We start from the raw sequence: 21,569 nt of genomic DNA on the forward strand, positions 1-21,569 counted from the left end.
GGGCTTTTCACCAGTACTTGGGAGAGAAAGCACTGGGCCCTTTAGTCCCCAGGCTGGGCCAGGCTGAGTGGAGACCTTTCTGATACTAATTCTTCCTTCTTCAGATCCTTCCTTCATCGAAGGGGAGAGCAGTGGCCATTTGGTGGGGCAGAGCCGGCCAGCTTTATTTACAGCTAGTCCTGAGGATATTTAATAAGGGCTGAGCACATCCTGTTAACCAGGGTGAACCCGGATTCTGGGGGAGGTCCTGACTGGAAACAGGCAAGAATGCTCCCCTTTTCCCTCCAAGGACTTTGAGTTCAGGCTCCAGTTCTAGTTCTCCATCCTTACTGCTGTTACGACCTGTATGGCTTTGGGCAATCACTTGGAAACCCACAGCCCAAAGGGTGGTCAGGAGGGCTCGAGGAGACAGTAGGTGCGTGACTGGCACAGGACCCGGGGCACAGGAAGCGCTCCGTAAACGGTAGCAGATGCTGCTATTATTCACTGAACATTGTTATTTACTCCTTGCGCCCCGGACCTCTGATCTTTCTTCTAAAGTCCTGTTAGTTGGGTAGAGATGAACTAGAGTTGGCAGCCGACGCTACAGACATTTTCTTACAGGCTCTGAAAAAGGGGTGGAAATAAGTCCAACCAAAGGCTACCCCAGCTCCACCAATTCCACCGGCTGGGCTGTGAGGGACCCCCAGAGAGGACGCTAGAGTGGCCCCAGCTTCCTTCCCCTGGATTGTGACCTTGAATTCCACCCTCCTGCTGGTGGTTCCAAGGTTCACAGAGAGGGAGGCCAAGGGCAGTGTGGGGTCCAAGGCCTTTCCCGGATGGGTCTTCCCTGCAGGGGTGGGAGTTTCCCAGGTGTCCCAGCTGGTTAGCAAGAAGCAGGGAATCCACACACTAGGATGTGAGCCCCGGAGGGCAGGGAGTTTCACACTTGGTTCCCCTCTGCATCTCAGGCTCCACGCACAGCACAGCAGGCATCAAGCAATACAGGCAGTCCCGAGGGAGGGGCAGCCTCCACGGACCACGTTTGTTATGCCCTTGACAAGTGAACTCAGTGCATTCTGGGAACAACCCCAGGGGCTGGGAGTGTTTTCCACATGGAATCAGAAGCTCAGAAAGGTTAAGTGAGTTGCCCCAATCACCCAGCTGTGAAGGGCGAGAGCAAAATGAAAAGTCTGGCTGGCTACTTATTCCATGAGGATGGGGACCACACCTGTCTTGTAGAACATTATAGATCCCCTTCACCTAGCACAGCAGCCAGCACAAATTCAATACTTAATAGGTTTTTTTTAAACCAATACATAAATGGCTCTGAAGTCCAGAGCTTTCTATACCACAAGCAGGAAATCTCAGATACAATCACAAAGATCCCTGCAATTCCAGAAAGTCTCCATAGTGAGTTTACCTACCTGGGTGCAGGAATTCCCATGGATGTGGGTGTCAGGTAAGCTGCAGCCTCCCCATCTAACCCCCATGTTCTCTACAAATACTCATCTTCATCAATCCTCCTAAGCCTTTCCACTAAAGATCTGTATGATCAACAAGACTCAGTTTTTATTTCCAATGGCAGAACTGAAGTTGAAGAGTAAATCTCCAACAGGGATGCTTTCTGTAATAAAGAACAGCCTCCCCTAGAGGGTGTGGAGAAAAGGGAACCCTCCTACACTGTTGGTGGGATTGTAAGTTGGTGCAGCCACTGTGGAAAACAATATGGAGGTTCCTCAGAAAACTAAAAATAGAGCTACCATTCCACTCCTGGGCATATATCCAGAGAAAAACATGGTCCAAAAGGATACATGCACCTCAATGTTCATTGCAGCACTACTTACAATAGCCAAGACATGGAAGCAACAGAAATGTCCATCGACAGATGAATGGATAAAGAAGATATAGTACATATACACAATGGAATACTACTCAACCATAAAAAAGACTGAAATAATGCCGTTTGCAGCTACATGGATGGACCTAGAGATTATCATGCTAAGTGAAGTAAGTCAGAAAGAGGACAAATACCATATGATATCACTTATATGTGGAATCTAAAATAAGACACAAATGAACTTAACTATGAAACAGAAACAGAATCACTAACATAGAGAACAGACTGGTGATTGCCAAGGGGGAGGGAGGTGGGGGAGGGATGGAGTGGGAAGTGGGGTTAGCAGATATAAGCTTTTATATATAGGATGGATAAACAACAAAGTCCTACAGTATAGCACAGAGAACTATATTCAATATCCTGTGATAAACCATAATGGAAAAGAAAATATTAAAAAAAGAATGTGTATATATATATATATACATATATGTATAACTGATTCACTTCGCTGTAAAGCAGTAATGAACACAACACTGTAAATCAACGATACTTCAATTTTTTTTTTTAAAAAAAAGCTCTTTGGCTTTTTGTAGTTATTGAGGCCAGAAGCTTGCTTCCTACTTGTCCCCAAAGGGGCATGCTCATATGTCCAGCAGACAAGTGTCTTTCCGAGGAACCAGGGGAGACAGATTTTGAGCAATCTGATGGAGAAGCTAGGAAACTACTCTGGGGACGGCACCCTCCGAGAGGCTGTTTGACTTTGCGATGCAGCACGGAGAGGCAGAGCAAGTACGGTGCCGAGGGTCACCCTGGGTTCTCCAGAGGCTCAGCCACTCACTGGCTGTGTGGTCTGGGGCAAGTCTCAACCTCTGGGGCTGGTGCAATGGGAGAAACAGAAGGAGACAGAATGGTGGTGAGGATGACACAAGGGCTCGGTGTGCTCAGAACAGGGCCCGGCCCTCAACAAACATTGGAACGTGCGCTGCTTTATAAACCTCTGCTCGCTTCAGGACCAACCGTGCAGTCACAGTCACAGGTGCAATAACAGCTTAATTTGTGAACAGGATTTGAGGTGGGAGAAAGCCAGGGACAGAGCAAGAAAACCCTCCAGCTATAAGACAGTGCTTCGGTGGTGGTTTTCAGGGAAGGGAGGAAGATGTGAAGACCATAGCGGTGGGAAGCGGGGAGGATGTGTCTCCCCCACGCTATCCTGCTGCAGACATGCTGTGTCCAAGAGCTCCAGCCCCTCCAGAGACCTGGAGGTTAGGAAACGTCCTGCAGAAACAAGCCTGTAATCTCAGGCAGACCTGGGTGTCAGGGAGACCCGGCATGAAGGTGAAGCTCGGCCACCTTCCCTGGTTGAGCTCCCTTCCTTCCTCAGGACACAAAGAAAGGTCCTTAAGGAATGTCTACGATCCCTGTCACTGAAGATTCCTTCCACACACACGTACCCTGCCTTACAGGGTCTCCCTCCTTCCCCTCCTCACAGCAAAGCTGCATCTCCAGTCTCCCGCACGGAGCAGAGCTCAATAAATACTGAATGCACGAATGAATGAAAACACATTTCTGACAGGCTGACTCAGTTCCTGAGTCCAACTCTGGACCGGAGATGAGGTTGCAGGTGGTGGTTTTCTCCAGGAGGAAACTGTAAAAATGTCTCCGAGGTCAGAGGTGGCATTCGGCCAGCTGGGTCAGACACTGGCTTCCCTTCTGGCTGCGAGGACTTCCCCGTCTCAGGATGGAGCAACTGGTGGCATGACTTCACACGGTGGCCCCAGCAACGCCCAGGCTCCTTTGTGCTCCTCTTTACAAGGGACCCAAATAATATCATTGATTGTAAGGGGCCATGGGATGTGGCCCCTTGTCATGTACACGGCTGGCATCTGGGGCCTGGATTACATTACAGAGTTCTCCCCTGTAATGAGGGTCACTGCTTTGCAGAATGCCCACTCCTGGCTCACCAGGGGCTGCCCTGGACTGGGCCTGACCAGGCTGCCGGGCTGCAGGAAGAGCTGAGAGAGAGCTCTTCTAGGCTGTGGTGCTGAAGGCATGGATGGAGGGGTCCTGGATCCTTTGTTGTTCCAACCTCTCTGCTTGGAGAAGGGAGGAGAAAGAGGAAGAGGAGAAGGGGGAAGGGGAGGGGGAGGGGAAGGGGGACGGAAGGGGAGGGGGAGGGGAGGAGTGCAGCAATCTTGGCCCCCTCTCTCAAGGTTAGAAGGGGAGTCACTTCCAGACGTGAAACACCATCCTTAGGGCCGAAGTTTTCATCCAGGTCAGCTAAAACGCACTCTGTAGCCTCGGAAAGCAGAGGAGCCAGGCATCTCCCAGCAACCTCTTCATTTGCTGGTTTGAGTCTTCTTGCTAGAGCCAAGGAAGAAAGTGATCTGGGACCTCCTTGGTGGCACAGCGGTTAAGAATCCGCCTGCCAATGCAGGGGACACGGGTTTGAGCCCTGGTCCGGGAAGATCCCACATGCCGTGAAGCAGCTAAGCCCGTGCGCCACAACTACTGAGCCTGCGCTCTAGAGTCCACGAGCCACAACTACTGAAGCCCACGTGCCTAGAGCCCGTGCTCCACACCAGGAGAAGCCACCGCAATGAGAAGCCCGCGCACTGCAACGAAGAGTAGCACCCGCTCGCTGCAACTAGAGAAAAGCCCGCGCACAGCAATGAAGACCCAATGCAGCCAAAATTAAATTTAAAAATAAATAAATAAATAAAAGAAAGTGATCTGCTGTGGGACAAGTGCTGCTGTTGTGTAGCAGCTGAGAGCAAGGACTCGGGGGGCAGGGTTGGGGGGCGGTGATGGCCACCTGGGTTCCCATCCTAGCTGTGTGCCCATGGGCAAGTTACCCAACTACTGGGCCTCGGTTGCATCCTCTGTCAACTGAGGAAAATAACAATGCCTACTTCACAGGATTGTTCTGAGGATTAAATGAGCAAACCCACACAAAGAATTCAAAACACTGCCTGGCATAGAAACAATAAATATTAACCATTCCATGATCCCTGAGGCCAGGATCTGCCCTCCACCCGCAAATTCTGATTATAGAAAAAAATGCAGTGAGTTTGCAAGTAGTTTTTATTTTATTCTTTATATTTTTTTCTATTTTCTAATTTTCTACAAGGGACAAATACCACTCTCCTGCTGAGGAAAAGCAGTTTCAACTTCTCAGAAGACGGGCCCCTAGAAGCCACAACCGGCAAAGTAACTGCCAGAGAAGGTTCCTGAATGTGGATCTGCCCTAGTCCAGGACTAGGACATAGGGAAAGGCAAGGCATGCTCCTTGAAGACCATCTTGAAAATCCACTCCTAACATGAAAACAATCTCATCTCACCACCCAGAGAGGGGACAGGCTGGCATATTTCCTTTGGGCCTGGGAGGGGCTTTTGTTTTTGTTTAGAGGACAGTGATCTTCATTTTTTTATTTTTTTAAAATAAATTTATTTTATTTATTTACTTATTTTACTTATTTATTTTTGGCTGTGTTGGGTCTTCATTGCTGTGCGCGGGCTTTCTCTAGCTGCGGCAAGCGGGGGCTACTCTTCATTGCGGTGCGCGGGCTTCTCACTGAGGTGGCTTCTTTTGTTGCGGAGCACGGGCTCTAGGCACGCGGGCTTCAGTAGTTGTGGCTCGCGGGCTCTAGAGTGCAGGCTCACCAGTTGTGGCTCGTGGGCTTAGTTGCTCCACGGCATGTGGGGGTCTTCCCGGACCAGGGCTCAAACCCGTGTCCCCTACATTAGCAGGCAGACTCTTAACCACTGCGCCACCATATAGTTGATTTACAATGTGTGTTAGTTTCAGGTGTACAGCAAAGTGAATCAGTTATACATATACACATATCCACTCTTCTTTTTTTTTTTTTTTTTAGATTCTTTTCCCATATAGGCCATCACAGAGTATTGAATGGAGTTCCCTGTGCTATACAGCAGGTTCTTATTAGTTATTTATTTGGAAGGGGTTTTAAAATCAACTGAAAGGTGCCTTGCTGGTACGATCGAGACCAATGCTGACCAGGCGGTGGGTGTCCCGTGGAGGGCAGGGTGCTGTGACCAGGGGAGTGAACACCCACTACGTGGAGCCCGAGTCTCCTGGGCAAGGCAAGGAGGGGCTCTAATCTGGAAGACAGTCTCTGGGTGTGGGGAACGGGTGCCTAATGAAGGACTCTGAGCTCTGCCCTCTCAGACTTCAGCAGCAGCAGGAGAATGCGTATAATGCAATTCTGGCCATAAGAGCAGAGAAGGTACTACAAGACACGAGTATTCACTACAGAGAGGGTTCAAGGCTACTGCAAATAAAAAGAAAATAAAGATGAATGCCTAGCTCCCAGCAGCCAAACTGCAGACAGCGTGAGGAGTGGACAGGCTGCCCAACGTCAATGTCTGGGTCTTCGTGTGAGCCGGGCTGTTCTCCTAACAGTAAGGACACCTGGATTTTCTCAGAAGGGTGACTGGCTTGTTCCAGGCAGGTGCCCAGAGACCTGCTGGTCATGCTTGGCTTGAAGTCTGCTTCTTTATGACGGGGACTTGATCTACTTTGTACCTTACAGTCTCCCAGGCTCAGCGCATAGTAAGTACATGTGTGTGGAATGAACCATCGTCAACGAAAGGGCCTGTAGGCACCCCTACCGTTCACCCCCGTCTCCCCGGGGCTGAACACAGCACCTGGCGTATTGCAGAGGTGGAATAAATGTTTTTTGACTGGTTTACCCATGCAGGGTCAAGGGCTCCTGAACACTGCATGATTAATGAACCCATGCAGCTCAAGATTCCCCCTCCTCTCAAAAAACCCCAGGCCTTGGCCAAACAGGTCTGGGCACTAGAATTGCTAAGGCAAATGGTGTGATTTCTGAATTTCCAGCCCAGCCAGCTATCCAACCAGCACGTCACACAAAATCCCTCCCCCCAAATAGTTCTAAGCCTGCCAGTCTGCAGAGATGGGAACAGGAAATGGAAAATCACCGTGTCCTCACTCACTGTGCCATAACACTGGAGCCCCGAGCCCGGATCTGCTCAGCGTGGCCCTCACGTGACAGACCACTGTTTTCAGTCCGCCCATGCTGTGTGGCCACTGCCAAAATGTCACCGATTAGAAGACGTACCACTGATGTTGCAGCAGCTTTCTGGAGGAAATAATAAACTATGGTCATATGAAGCGCACACATCAAAGGTAAGACCTATCCTGGTGTCTGAAATGTGAAACCATGGCAGGGAGGAAACTGAGTGCTGGCCACTCTTGCATGAGAGGCAGGGAGTGTTAAATTATTTCCTGCATGGGGGCAGCCACATTTCCTCGCAGATTTGGGTTTAATCCTATAAATAAATCTTAGGGTTTGTCTGAAGTACACCCCTGAACAAGGCCACCTGGAAAAATTGCTCCCTTTGCATCTGCTGCCTACAATTAGTGCCCCAGAGGGGTCCCAAGCATTCCTAGCTTTGGGGGGAGCTGGGGTGCCTTCCTTCATCCTTGTCCAGAAGGGAAATCCAGGAGGGATTAGGATTGCTTCCCCCCACTTTGCTGTCAAAGAAGCTGCTTCTCAGTCACCAAAGCAGGGGGAGGGGAGGGGAGCGGAGGGGAGGGATGCAGGGATGAGAGAGGGGGAGTGAGGCACTTTCCTAGGAGAAAGACAGGCCTCTCCTAGAATCTCCCGAGACCCAGAGGCAGTGCCTTTTTTGGTACCTGCCCTAAGAAATGAGGCTACTGATTTCTGGCTTAAGAAGCCTTAAAAGCAGTTGGTGTGGGAACTCATTTCTCACCTGGACACCCTGGACAGGACAAGGCAGAAAGGCAGGATGCAAATGTACTCTCTGCTGGGAGCATAGACAGAAGCTCAAAGTGGACAAGAGGCCAGGATGGGGGAGGGACAACGCTCCTCTTCTGATGGTGTGTTGCTCTCGTGGAGAAGCTCGTGCTTCCAAAGGCTCCCACACATTAAGTTCAATTTAAGAAAAAAGGGATCTGCTCAGCTGTTGGTCAAAACCTCTGCAAGGCAATTCAGTGCTACCCACCGAAACCTTAAATGCACACACCTCTGACCAAAGCAATCCCACAGACATACCTCAGTGCGCAAAGATGCAGAGGAAAGGACAGCTGTTGTCATATTGTTTAAAGCAGTAAAAAAAAAAAAAAAGATGGCAATGTAAATATCCATCGACAGGGAATCATTCTATAAATGTCAGTGTTTATAATATGGAGAACTCTGCAGTCAGTAAAAAGAGTAAGGTAAATCCATACAGACGGGAAAGATGTTCCCTAAGGTACCATGAAGAAAACACCTTTGGTATTAATCCACTTGTGCAAATGTAATGGATTCTGATTATTCACTGTGCACACTGATCTGGTGAATACAGAACCACGCTCCTAGGGGAAGATACAGGGTTAGGTTCCTTTGAGCCTCTGATCACAACCGATCAACACATAACCTTTTTTGTGTATTTCTGTTTACTGTATTGTTGACTCATGATCACTGAACTCACAGCCAACAGCACTTACACCTTATACCTGAGCAAAGCTTACCTAACACACACATTTTTCTCCTAAGGTACACACACCACAGCCTTCCCAAACGTAGGAACACGACACTGCAATTCAGCACGATGGTTAGGGCCCGTTTTACACAGCAAAAACACCAACAAGCAGAAAAATGAGAAAACATGGCACTAAACAGCAAAAAAAGGACACCTGTTATTAGTATGAGAGCTGAGAAGGCACAGCGCTGCCTTGTTCGACCTCACCTGGGAACACGCACGCCAGGCGATTCACATCTTCTGTTGCTCAGCACGTGTCCACGAATGACCCGAAAAGTTCCGGGAGTATTGATTTTGGGGTTACAGATAAATTTTAGTGAGTAGGTGAATTCACAAGTATGGAATCTTGGACTCATGAGGGCTGACTGTATGTTTGTATATGCACAGAACATTTCTAGAAAATACACTCGATCCATTTTGGAAAAAGATGTAAGGGACTTTTGCCAGAAGTTATCTCTGGAGAATGAGATGGGTAACAGATTTTTTATTTTATTCTTTGAATCTCATTTACAAGTGAGCACACCATTTCTAATTTTAAAACCCTACAGGAGGGAGATGGGCCTTTCTGCAGGTAAGCACAGCAGAGCATGACAGACTCACGCCGGGCTACGGGACCCTGCCCTGCAGGAGGACCCATGTGCAGAGAGGGGTCCTTCCCTTGCAGAGGCCGTGGGACCACACTCCTGCTTGATGTTTCCCTCTCCTGGGGAGGAGGATGAGGGCTGAGATGAAGGCCAGCATTGGACTCAGGCTCACCTACAAAAATATGGAAGTCAGAACTTTATCCCAAGAAACAGATGGACTTGTCCCCCTGAGCTTTCACAGCTTTTCACAAGCCAGAAGCCAGGAGCAGGACAGGGCTCACCAACAACTCAGCACTAAGAAACCTTGTTTAGGGGCTTCCCTGGTGGCGCAGTGGTTGAGAGTCCACCTGCCGATGCAGGGGACACGGGTTCATGCCCCGGTCTGGGAAGATCCCACATGCCGTGGAGCAGCTGGGCGCGTGAGCCATGGCCGCTGAGCCTGCGCGTCCGGAGCCTGTGCTCCTCAACGGGAGAGGCCACGATCCGGGAGAGGCCACAACAGTGAGAGGTCTGTGTACCGGGGAAAAAAAAAAGAAACCTTGTTTTCCCAGGGAGTGGGGTGGGGGTCTGGAAGTCACAATGAAAGAAAACAGAAGTCTGTAAAGAGAAAGTATGACGGAATTGGGATTAGAAAGGAAAAAAAAAGAATAGAAAAAGGAGGAAGAGAGGGAATCTGGCAATTTTGTTTAAGGGCAGTTTTTGGGGGTTTTTTTGGCCACACCACGTGGCATGTGGGATCTTAGTTCCCCGACCAGGGATCGAACCCGTGCCCCCTGCATTGGAAGCAAGGAGTCTTAACCACCAGACCACCAGGGAAGTTCCTTTACGGGCGGTTTATACGGCTGTTAATCTATGATTCATTCCCTCCTCTCACCCCCGGAAATGAAAATAGGTTTGTTTTCCCAATTCTGAAAATACGTAAGTACATCTAGAACTGGAAGGATACACCCCAAACTTTGGGAATGGAACTATGGATTTGGGGGGAAACAATTTTTTTACACTAAGTCCTTCTGTATCTTTTGTATGTTTCTAACAATAAAAATGTATCTCATACTTTTTGTATCATCACATTTAAGGCCATGCTACATAGCATAACATAGCATAGCAAGCATGCCTCTTGTCTTTCCAGTTTTCTTTCCCTCCCTCTCTCGTTCCTCAGGCTGGTCCATGCCCTGAAGCTAAGAACTCAGCACCCAGTCATCTCTGAGCAGTGACAACCAGGCAAAAGTAAAACTCCAAGTTTCCTTAAAAAGTTCAACATAGAATGACCATATATGACCAGCAATTCCACTCCTAGGTTGCTACGCAAAAGAATTGAAAATAGATGTTCAAACAAACTGGTGCCCGAGTATTCACAGCAGCACTAATCCTAATAGCCAAAACGTGAAAACAACCCAAATGTCCATCAACAGATGAATGGATAAAAACAAATGTGGTCTATCCATACAACAGAGATTATCTAGCCATAACAAGGAATGAAGTACTGATACATGCTACAACACGGATGAACCCTGAAAACAGAACGTGAAAGAAACCAGACATAAAAGGTCACGTGTTGTATGACTCCTTTTCATATGAAATACCCGTAACAGTCAACTCTATACAGACACAGAACAGATTGGTGGTTGCCAGGGGCCAGGGGTGGGAAGGAATGGGGAGTTACTGCCTAATGGATACATGGGCTCCTTTTGGGGTGATGAACATGTTCTGGATCTAGAGAGAGGTGATGTCTGCACAACAGCGTTAATGTACTAAATGTCACGGAACTATACACTTTACAGTGGTTAAAATGGTAGAGTCTATGTTGTGATATGACTTCTACCTCAATTTAAAAAAAATAAAGCAAAGTTCCAAACTGTGTGACCTTGGGCCTCTCTGAGCCTACAGAATGGTCAGATGACAGCACAATCACACAGGCTGGTTGTGAGGCTTCCAAGTGATGTGTGTGTAAAGTGCTTGGCACAGGGCTGGGCGCATAGAAGGGGACCAGTGAGCAATGAAGCTGCCCCTGCCGGGACGACGATTATTACGTGGCACTGTGAAAGCCAACTCACCTGCAAGTGGTGGGGTTTCTGTGTTGTCAAATTGTCCTTTTAGTTAAACACCAACAAGCAAAAGACAGTTGGGGAGGGGTGCTGTGTGAGACAAAAGACTAAAGAAGAGAGTGGCTCTTCTCTATTTATGGTATATTTATATCTAGATTATATTTATACTAGAATTCTCTCCTCTGTCAAGGTAGGAAATGCAGTTAACTTGGTCCTAGAAAGGCAAAGGGTGGCTTTGCCAGTGGTCCCCCAAGGAACAACCCACAAGCTCTTGCTTTTCTGCCCCCTTCCCCAGGCTTGGAGACATGCGTCCTTGACTGGCTCCTGTTTTATGGGGGCAGAAGGGGCTATGTGTAGGTGAGAGGGCTCCACCTATGCAAAGGCCCTTACCTGGAAGCAGCTTTAAAAACCTAAGAATGGACAGATGGGGGCAAGAAGGACTATCCCCCTTCTTATCTGGGAATTAATTATTTGCAACAAAATTAGCAGAACCCAGAACTTCCTGAGGCAAGGTGAACCCCCTTGTGGCTGACAGTCGGCCTGGCGAGAGGGGAGGGAGGAATGAATAGGATTTCAGGCTGTCATGGAAACTTTTCTTTCCTGGGGCCTCTGAGCATATGGCAGGTGTCCTGAAAAATCCGTTCCTGCTGCCCAAGGCTGGCTGCTGTCCTCAGACATGTGGGTGAGGGCCTCTGCCTCTCCCTCTGAAAGGCCCCCTCCCTCTGCCACGGCAGCAGGCACAAAGGAGTCCCCAGTGCGCACCTCTCATCCCAGCTCCCCAGACAGATGCTGGGAGCCTCGGTGAACCCATGGAAATCCGAGTCCCCTGCCCCCAGGGCCCTCGAGGCAACCCGCAGATCACAGACGGCAGCAGGCCAGAGGCCACGGTGCAGACTCCTCGACGGCCGCTGCAGCGGGGACAAACCCCCCAGCTCCTCCCAAGACAAAAGAGAGCTGCGTGTTGATTTGAGACTTTGAAGTAATGAGCAGGCTGGACTCCCAGCAAGACAGGCTACCCTGTATAACATGGGAAATCCAGTTGGCTCAAGGTAGAGAAAATCACAAGTCAGGAGGCTGTAAACCCAGAGCAGCCAAAGGGATTAAGATAACAGCAGGTGGCAGGTGCCAGGGTGGAAAAAAAGGTAGAATTCTGAAAACTCTAAAGCCATGTGTCTGGACCTGGGTGATTGTGCTGGAGGGTCTGTAGCAGCATGCCAGGGACAGACAAAGCCACAGGAGAAAATGGGCATGGTGGTCTCAAAGCATCAGAGGGAATCCAGCACTGGGGAATGGGGAAGGGACCCATAAAATAAAATAGGACAATAACATATTGTAGCGGAGAATGTAAGATGTGATTGAATTTTAAGGAGAAAAGACTAGATGTCAAAGAAATGTGACTGCAGCTGGCCACTTTGGGGTGTCCCACCCGTCTGCATGAAGGGCAACTTGGCCCAGCTCTAAGGGAAACTCTGGCTCCATTCATTTCCTTTAGCCCACAAATATTGTTTTCATTTTATTTCATTTTATTTTCTTTGGCCACACCACACGGCATGTGGGATCCTAGTTCCCCAACCAGGGATAGAACTCCCGCCCCCGGCTCTGGAAGCACGAGAGTCCACAAATCTTATTTTTTGAGGCCTTACTATGTGTTCCTTTCCCTCCCTGAAACTCACTGCTTAGCAGGGGGAGGTGGGTGTCAATCAAAAGTCCATGAGGCCGTGCAGCTGTACCTCAGGGAGGCCTTATGTACACCCCACTCCCAAGGCGGCAGGGGAGGCTTTCTCAGGGATGTGAGTACAGGGCCCAAGCGCCATTTAGTCAGGACCAGATGGGCAGGGGGAAGGAATGGGAAGTCCTGTGGGCAGAGGGAACAGCATGTGCAAAGATCTGCGACAGGAGGGGCTTGGCTGGAACCTAGGGATGGAAGAGGAGAAAGGCCTGAGGTCAGAGAGGCAGGACCCTGACGGACGGTCCTTCTAAGACTGTCGGTAAATCAGGGGGCAATTTTTAGTTGCAGCGTGGCATGGCAGACTGTGCTTTAAGCAGATGACCAGAGTAGTAGCATATTCATTTCCTACCTAGGCAGACAGATGGTCAAAGCCATGCCGTGTTTTGTTTTGTTTTTTTAAGATTTTTTTTTTTGGATGTGGACCATTTTTAAAGTCTTTGTTGAATTTGTTACAATATTGCTTCTGTTTTATGTTTTGGTTTTTCGGCCGTGAGGCATGTGGGATCTTAGCTCCCCGACCAGGGATCGAACCCACACCCCCTGCATTGGAAGGCGAAGTTTTAACCACTGGACCGCCAGGGAAGTCCCCATGCCGTGTGTTTAGTGAGGCCTCACTGGAAGATACAAACTCCAAGAGGCCTGTGCCCAGGCCTGGAGACTACACAATGGGTCCTGCTTGGGGCCCACACAAACAGTCACATTTCTAAACACCTCTAAGAACAGTGGTTGCTAGGGCTCTCCGCCCCATGCCAGCAATTTCAGAAGCCCTATGTCAGAAAGGAGGTAACATGGGGTTAAGACACAGGTTCTGGCACCATGCAGTTCTGGGCTCAAATCCTGTCTGCTATAGATGAGCTGGGTGACCCAAGGCAAGTTTCTTAACCTCTCTGTGCCTCGGTGAAATGGGGGTACTAAAAGTATCTGTCTTCTAGTGTCACTGTGTGGATTCATTAAGATCAAGCTGCTAAAATCCTCATCCCTTGGCCTGGTATGTTATAGATGCTAAAGAAAATGTTGGTTGTTATTACTATGGTTCGCATTCAGCTAAGGATGAACACGGAAGACCATGGAAATGCAAAGTGCATTTGCAAGTGCAAATGCAAGTGCAAAGACCATGGAAATGTAGAACGACCCGGGAGCGCCCGGGCTCACCGGCTGAGGAAACAGCACGGGGAAAGAAGTGGGTTCCACGTACTTGCGAGCAGAAGGCAGGAGACTGCCACGGCGTAGAGCTGCTTGGAGGTGGTGATGTTATAGCGATCCAGGAAGTGGTCCAGCAGGTAGACGGCAAGGTGCCGGGCAGCGGGACAGAGCTGGCAGTGGCTGCTCAGCAGGGTTAAGATGTCAACAAAGAACCGGCGGCTCTTCAGGAGCGGGGAGTGGGCTCGGAAGGTGGGCAGCTTCAGCTCCTGGAACAGGCAGGGCAGAAGGGGGGTCAGGGCTGTCTCCCGAGAGCCTCAGAGGCCCACCTGCTGGCTGGTGAGGAAGCATTGATTCCCTCCACACCCTCTTCGTTTTCCTTCAAGTCCCAGGATGGCAGTTCCTCTATTCTAGAAACTCCTGGACCGTCTCCCACCTGCCCTCACTGAGCATAGGCTTGTAAAGTGTCAAGAACATGAAGACAGAGGCAGGTGAAGGAGCGGGTCATTCCCAGCAAAAGCTCGACTATCTGAGATGCACGAGGCCATAAAACATGTAGGAGGCCTTGAGTTGGAGACCCACATCCAAATCTTGGTTCCTCTACTCAACCAGTTTGACGGACCTTGGTCAGCCTGCCTTCACCTTCATTTCTTCCTCAACAGCAGAGGATTAAATGAAAAATGGATGTGAAGCACCTATTTTGAAAAAATTCACCATAAAAAAGTTGTTAAAATAACAGTACAAAGAACTCCCAAATAGCCTTCACCCAGATTCATTAGTTGTTGACATATTACGTTTTCTCTCTCTGCAGACATAGGTGCTTTTTTCTAAAAGTAAGTTCTAGACATCATATATCCCCCTAGGAGGCAACTTTTCCTTTGTAATTCATACACTGCCATGTCACCTGAATTTATTTAGTCTAACGCAATAAAAACCAACAAGAGAAATGTCACCCAACCAAGATTTTTATGACGGAAAAATTTTTCTTGTATATCTACCATATTTATAATTTAACCAAAGTAGACAAGACACAATTTATTTAGGAAATGTCTTAGAAACATTTTGTCAAATAGGGAAACAGAACTGAGGAAAAACAGGAAAAGAAAAGCTGGCAGAAAGGGAATTGTGAGAGCTCACTAAGGGCAGCTTCCCTGGGGGAGGAGATTAAAACAAATTGGTGCCCATCCTCCGTCTAATGCCCTCTTAACCCTGGGGCTTTACTTAAATAGCAACAGCTCTGGGATGAGAAGATATCTGTTCACTCACTCATTCAAGAGATATCAGTTCATTCATTTCACTCAGTATCAAGTACCTCCTATACATCAGGCATTATTCTAGGCACAGGAGGTACAATCTGGAATGAGATAGACACAGACCTAAATGTAAGATTAAAACTATAAAACTCTTGGGAAAAACACAGGAGCAAATCTTCATGACTTTAGATTAGGCAATGGCTTCTCTGATCTGACATCCAAGACAGAAGGAACAAAAAAAGAAAAAAATGCATGTTAGACTTCAAAATTTAAAACTTTCAAAAGATAACATCAAGGGCTTCCCTGGTGGCACAGTAGTTGAGGGTCTGCCTGCCAATGCAGGGGACATGGGTTCGTGCCCCAGTCTGGGAGGATCCCACATGCCGCGGAGCGGCTAGGCCCGTGAGCCATGGCGCTGAGCCTGCGCGTCTGGAGCCTGTGCTCCGCAACAGGAGAGGTCACAACAGTGAGAGGCCCACGTACCGCAAAACAAACAAACAAACAAAAAAACAACAAAAAAAGAAAAGATAACATCAAGAAAGTGAAAAGACAAACCACAGAATGGGAGAAAATGTTTGGAAATCATATATCAACAAGAGACTCTAATTCAGAATATATAAAGAACTCTTACAACTCAGCAATAAAAAGACAAACAGCCCAATTTAAAAATGGGCAAAAGGGCTTCCCTGGTGGCGCAGTGGTTGACAGTCCACCTGCCAATACAGGGGACACGGGTTCGTGCCCCGGTCTGGGAAGATCCCACACACTGCGGAGCGGCTGGGCCCGTGAGCCACGGCCGCTGAGCCTGCGCGTCCGGAGCCTGTGCTCCGCAACGGGAGAGGCCACAACAGTGAGAGGCCCGCGTACCACAAAAAAAAAAAAAAAAAAGGGCAAAGGACTGAATAGATATTTCTTCACAGAAGATATAGAAATTGCCAATAAGCACATGAAAAGATTCTCACGTTACTAATCATTAGGAAAATGCAAATCAAAAGCACAATCAGATACCACCTCACATCCATTAGAATGGCTGTTATAAAAAGCAAAACAAGAGAAAATAAGCAAGTGTTAGCGAGAATGTGGACAAAATGGAACAAACTGGAAGCCTCAATACACTGCTGGTGGAAAAGTAAAATAGTGCAGCCAGTGTGGAAAACGATCTGGCAGCTGCTCAAAATGTGAAACACAGAGTTACCACATGACCCAGCAGTTCCAATCCTTGGTGTATTCCCAAGAGATGGAAACACAGGACCACATAAAACCTTGTACTGGAATGTTGATAGTGGCATTATTCATAATAGCCCCCAAATGGAAACAACCCAACTGTCCATCAACTGATGAATGGAAAAATATGGTCTGTCCATCCTATGGAATATTATTAGGCCACAAAAACAAATGAAATACTGATACGTGTTACGACATGGATGAACCTTGAAAACATTATGTTAAGTAAAAAAAATCCAATCATAAGAGGCCACATATCCTGTGATTCCCTTTATATGAAATGTCCAGTATAGGAAAATCTGTTGACCAAAACTGCCTGCCTCAGCCAGGCACAATAATAACCACTTGCAAGAGTTGTGTCACGACAGGAGGTCCCGATAGGGCACACTGCCGCTGAAAACTAACCAGGAGAATTCGGGAGGGGCCAAAAGGAGGGAGGAGAAGCTGGCCCATAATATGTCCTGCCAACCTCCCAGAAACCCTCACGCTGGAATCCATCTTGGCTGAGAGATGCACACACCATCAGGAAGGACCTTAGTCAGACCAAACAGGGGCACAAGCAAGATGACTGGCCAGAGACAACCTGGAAAGCTAACCCCATCATCATAAAACCTGAGACTGTGAGCCACGCGGCACAGCAGTTCTCCTGGGCTCCCTTATTCCACTGTCCTCTGCCCAGGTGCCCCTTCCCAAAAAAGTCTTTCGCCCTGTAAGGATAACGTGTCTCCTCGGACAATACATTTCCGAGCGTTAGACAAGAGCCCACTCTTGGGCCCTGGAAGCGGCCCCCCTTTCGGTAACAAATCCACACAAACAGAAAGCAGATTAGCAACTGCTGGGAGCTGGGGGCAGTTGGGGAGGTTAGTGGCGGGGGGACCTGCCAATGGATATGGGGTTTCTTTCAGGGATGATGAAAATGTTCTGAAATTAGATAGTGTGGATGGTTGCACAACTCTGTGAATACCCTAAAAGCAACTGAATGTATACTTCAAAAGGGTGAATTTTATGGTGTGTGACTTATATCTCAATAAAGCTGTTATAAAAAAATAAGATGGACACATCACCCACTCTCATGGAGTTTATGGCCCAGTTAGAAAGAGCTGGCCATCAAAGAATAAGGCAACTGCAGAATTCCAAACCATGATCAACACTACGGAGGAAAGCTGTGGACTCTGGGAAAGCTCCTCTGAAAGCAAAGCCTGGTGGAGATTTCATGCTGGGATCTCTTTTCTTCTGGCTTATTCCCCCAGAGCCCTGAGTCCGCCACACAGCTCTCTCAGTAGCCCTAGGGCTGTGCTCAAGGAAGATGCCCAAAGCCTCAATCAATTATTTCCTGTTCCTAACATTATACATGAAGAAACTGAGTTTGACAAAGTCCTACAAACCCCAGGGCTTAACTAACTAGCAATATTAGATCTGAGACTAGAAGAATTTTAATGTAGCCTTTTTCTCAACCTTTTATTTTTTTTAAATCATGGAGAAAATCTTTTTTTAATAAACAATTTTTAATTGAAGTATAGTTGATTCACAATATTTTGTTAGTTTCAGGTGTACAGCAAAGTGATTTGGTTAACATATATATATATATATTTTTTCAGATTCTTTTCCACTATAGGTTATTACAAGATATTGAACATAGTTTCCTATACTATACAGTAAACAATCCTTATTGTTTATCTATTTTATATATAGTAGTACGTATCTATTAATTCCATACTCCTAATTTATCCACCCCCCCTCTTCCCCTTTGGTAACCATAAATTTGTTTTCTATGTCAGTGAATCTGTTTCTGTTTTATAAATAAATGCATTTGCATCGTTTTTTAGATTCCACATATAAGTCATATCACATATTTGTCTTTCTCTACCTGACTCACTTCACTTAATATGATAATCTCTAGGTCAGTCCATCCAGGTTGCTGCAAATGGCATTATTTCATACTTTTTTATGGCTGAGTAATATTCCATTGCATATATGTGCCACATCTTCTTTACCCAGTCATCTGTCAGTGGACACTTAGGTTGCTTCCATGTCTTGGCTATTGTAAATAGTGCTGCTATGAACATTGGGGAGCATATATATTTTTGAGTTAGAGCTTTTGTCTTTTCTGGATATATGCTCAGGAGTGGGATTACTGGATCATATGGCAATTATATTTTTAGTTTTTTAAGGAACCTCCATACTGTTTTCCATAGTGGCTGCACCAATTCACATACCCACCAAGTGTAGGAGGGTTCCCTTTTCTCCCCATCCTCCCCAGCATTTATGATTTGTAGACTTTTTCACTCATGGAGAAAATCTTAAGTTCTTTACGGAAAAGATCTGGCTTCCCTATGTATTATTCATCTACACTGCTTGATGGATTCATGCTGCCCCTTGAATGTGGGGTCTGGGTCTGCTCTTGCTTATGTTTGTTTTGCCACCACCCTGGTGTGATGAGAACATGGTCAGGTGCCCGAAACTAAATAGTGAAGGAGTGAAGGAAGGGAGGGGAACAGGAAGGGAGGGACTGCAGTGATGAGTATCAACCACCCGGGGCCCAGAGGAAGGTGTGGCTATCTGTGTAGAGCAGCAGGTCCGTGGGGACTTCAAGGAGAAGAGACCTGTCTAGCCAAATTCTGGAAGGATGTCTAGGAATTAACCTGTTGAAGAAGCAGAAAGGAAAGGAAGCTCAGCAGGAAAAACAGCACCTGTAAGGCCACACTGGTGTCCCGTCTGGGGAATCTGGAGCCCTTGGAACAGCCGGAGAGGGAGGGTATGCTTGAACAAAGCAGGCTGCGAGGGTGGGCAGGGTCCCAGACTGTATGTCCTGCTAAGATATCCGGCCCGCCCTGAGGGCAATGGGGAGCCAGCGAAGGGTTGAGAGCAGGGCACTGACACGGGCGCAGCAGCCATGCGGGAAGACCTCTCAGCCAGGCTCGTCCTGGGCTACAGCCAGACAGCTGGTATCAGCAACCAGCGTGTGGCTGCAGCCCCTCAACGACAGAGCCCTCTCCCCATCCTCCAGCAGCCTCCACAAGCTTGCAGCCTACTTGGGCATTTCCTCTAAGCAGAGGGCTCTATGGCTCTTGACAAGAAGCAAGCAGTCACAGATCCTTGGTGTTCCACAGGCAGCAGCTGGGGGAAATTAGCCAAGCGACCTTTGGCCCAGGCCGCGCTGCCCTCATCAAGGCAGTTCAAAGGCCCCAAACACAATAAGTCAGATATGCAATGTCCTGACTTCCCTCCCGGCTCAGCTCAGCCCAGCCAAGCTTCACTCCCTCCCTCTGGATTTTCCCTTGTGTCAAGAGAAACTCAAAGCAATACGTTGTTAGGTCTTTCCTCTGAACACTCCCCTGCGAAAAGGGCCCACTGGCTTGAGCAGATTCTCACAGGAGGCCATCGGTGCATAAAAGAAAAAGCTATGGACCTTCAGAACAGGCAACAATAGCTCCGGAAGGAGTTAGCAGGTAGGGCTTCCTGGAAAAGGCTGGTCTCAAGTGTGGGCAGGCTTCTGAACACTAGAACAGATGCCTGCGATGCTTCCCAGCCCCATTTCTTCTCCTCCCTCAGACACGGGTTTAAAGGTCACTTCCTGAGAGAGGCTTTCTCTGACCCGTCATCATTCCAGATCAGGTGCCCCTTGTTTTCTCTCTTAGCACGCTGTTCTTCACAGCCAGGTATTTACCTATTTATGTGTCTTTTCCTGCTAAACACTAGCTTCAGAGAACAGGAGCCACGTCCATCTTGCCGATACCATCTGCCCAGCGCCCAGAGCCTGGCCCAGGGGCAGGTGCTCAAAAAAATATCTGCATGAGCAAAAAGGAATGAACAGCCATCAAAAGTCATGGAGGAAACTTACATGCATATGACTAAGTGAAAGAAGTCAATCTGAAAAGGCTGCACACTATGACTCCAACTATATGACATTCTAGAAAAGGAAAAACTATGGAGAGAATGAGAAAAGATCAGTGGTAGCCAGGAGTTTGGTGGGGAGGAGATGAACAGGGGGAGCACAGAGGATTTTTAGGGCAGTGAAACTACTCTGTGTGATACTATAATGATGGATACATGTCCAAACTCACAGAATGTGCAACACCAAGAGTGAACTCCAATGTAAACTGTGGACTTTGGGTGACAATAATGTGTCCATGTAGGTTCATTGGCTGTACCAATGGACCCCTCTGGTAGGGGGGTTGTTGACAGTGAAGGAGGCTGTGTGTGTGTCAGGGGGCGGCAGGGGTACGTGGGGAACCTCTGTACCCTCCGTTCAGTACTGCTGTGAACCGAAAACTGCCCTAAAAAACAAAGTCAATTTAAAAAAAAAAAAAAAAGAATGAACACAAGGACATCCCTCCCTGTTCCAAATACACCCATCCCTGCCATATATAGGGGAGCAACTTGGCACAGATTGTAAAGTCAGGCAGTTCTGGGGTGGAGTCTCACCTCCACTATTTACTAACCTTGGGCATGTGAATTCTGAACCCGTGTCCTCATGCAAAAAACCGGGGTCACAGTGCCATAATGTAAAGCATCTGGCACTTAACAGCACTCAAGCAAGCGTCAGTGGCCTTTCCCTCAAACTGGGCAATCAAATCTCAGGTAAGTTGAGCTTATCTGCCTCTGTCGGGCTCTCATAGGAAGCTGCTTTGTACGGTGGAACGAGACATTCTACCTGAGGGGTTATAGCTGGGCCTGGGGGTCTGTGCAGAAAAGGAAGCCTGACCACTCCACGTGCTCTGTGGAGCCCCGGAACCAAAGGGAATTAGGAGCTCTGAGTCTCTGCTTTTCTCCTGCACCTCAGAGCAGGGCGATTCTTTGGCAAATGAACAACAATGCGGGATGCCAGCATGCCTACCCTGCTTAGTTGAGAGTCCAGCCGATTACTCCCCTAACCCAATTAGCGGGGAAAGGCATTCATTACAAGGGCTTTGCTCTAAGGATCGCATTCCTCCCCAAGCACTCTTGACCTAAGTCAGCTCCGGGTGCATGAAGCCAGACCCTCCGTTGAGTGCTGAGTGGCCTGGATTCCAGAAACCAAAGAGCAGCCTGCTGAGAGGCGGCTCAGGAAGCTCTCCTGGATTAGGCAGGCACTTGGCAGGCACGCAGCAGCTGGCGCGGGCGGAAAGGGGGCAGGAACCAGTCAGGCAGGGTGACTTTGCTCCAGCTGGGGCCAGGGGCAGCATCGGTGTGGCCAGCACAAAAGCTGCGGGGAGGGCACTGAGAGGAGGGGTGGAGGGGCGGGCAGAAGCTTCCTGAAACTCTCCC

General features: G+C 48.2%; 1 protein-coding gene across 1 annotated transcript in view; it reads right to left on the reverse strand.

The window, feature by feature from the left end:
• CCNJL (cyclin J like) overlaps positions 1-21,569 on the reverse strand; it is a 54,976-nt gene that overhangs the window by 12,679 nt on the left and 20,728 nt on the right. Inside the window, exon 3 of the mRNA XM_029215696.1 lies at positions 13,901-14,114. Within this exon, the coding sequence (XP_029071529.1) occupies positions 13,901-14,114 (214 nt within the window). The remainder of the gene's footprint in view (positions 1-13,900; positions 14,115-21,569) is intronic.

This window comes from Monodon monoceros, unplaced genomic scaffold (assembly GCF_005190385.1).
Source record: "Monodon monoceros isolate NGI ecotype Baffin Bay Population unplaced genomic scaffold, NGI_Narwhal_1 Super_Scaffold_12, whole genome shotgun sequence".
Taxonomy (NCBI): domain Eukaryota; kingdom Metazoa; phylum Chordata; class Mammalia; order Artiodactyla; family Monodontidae; genus Monodon; species Monodon monoceros.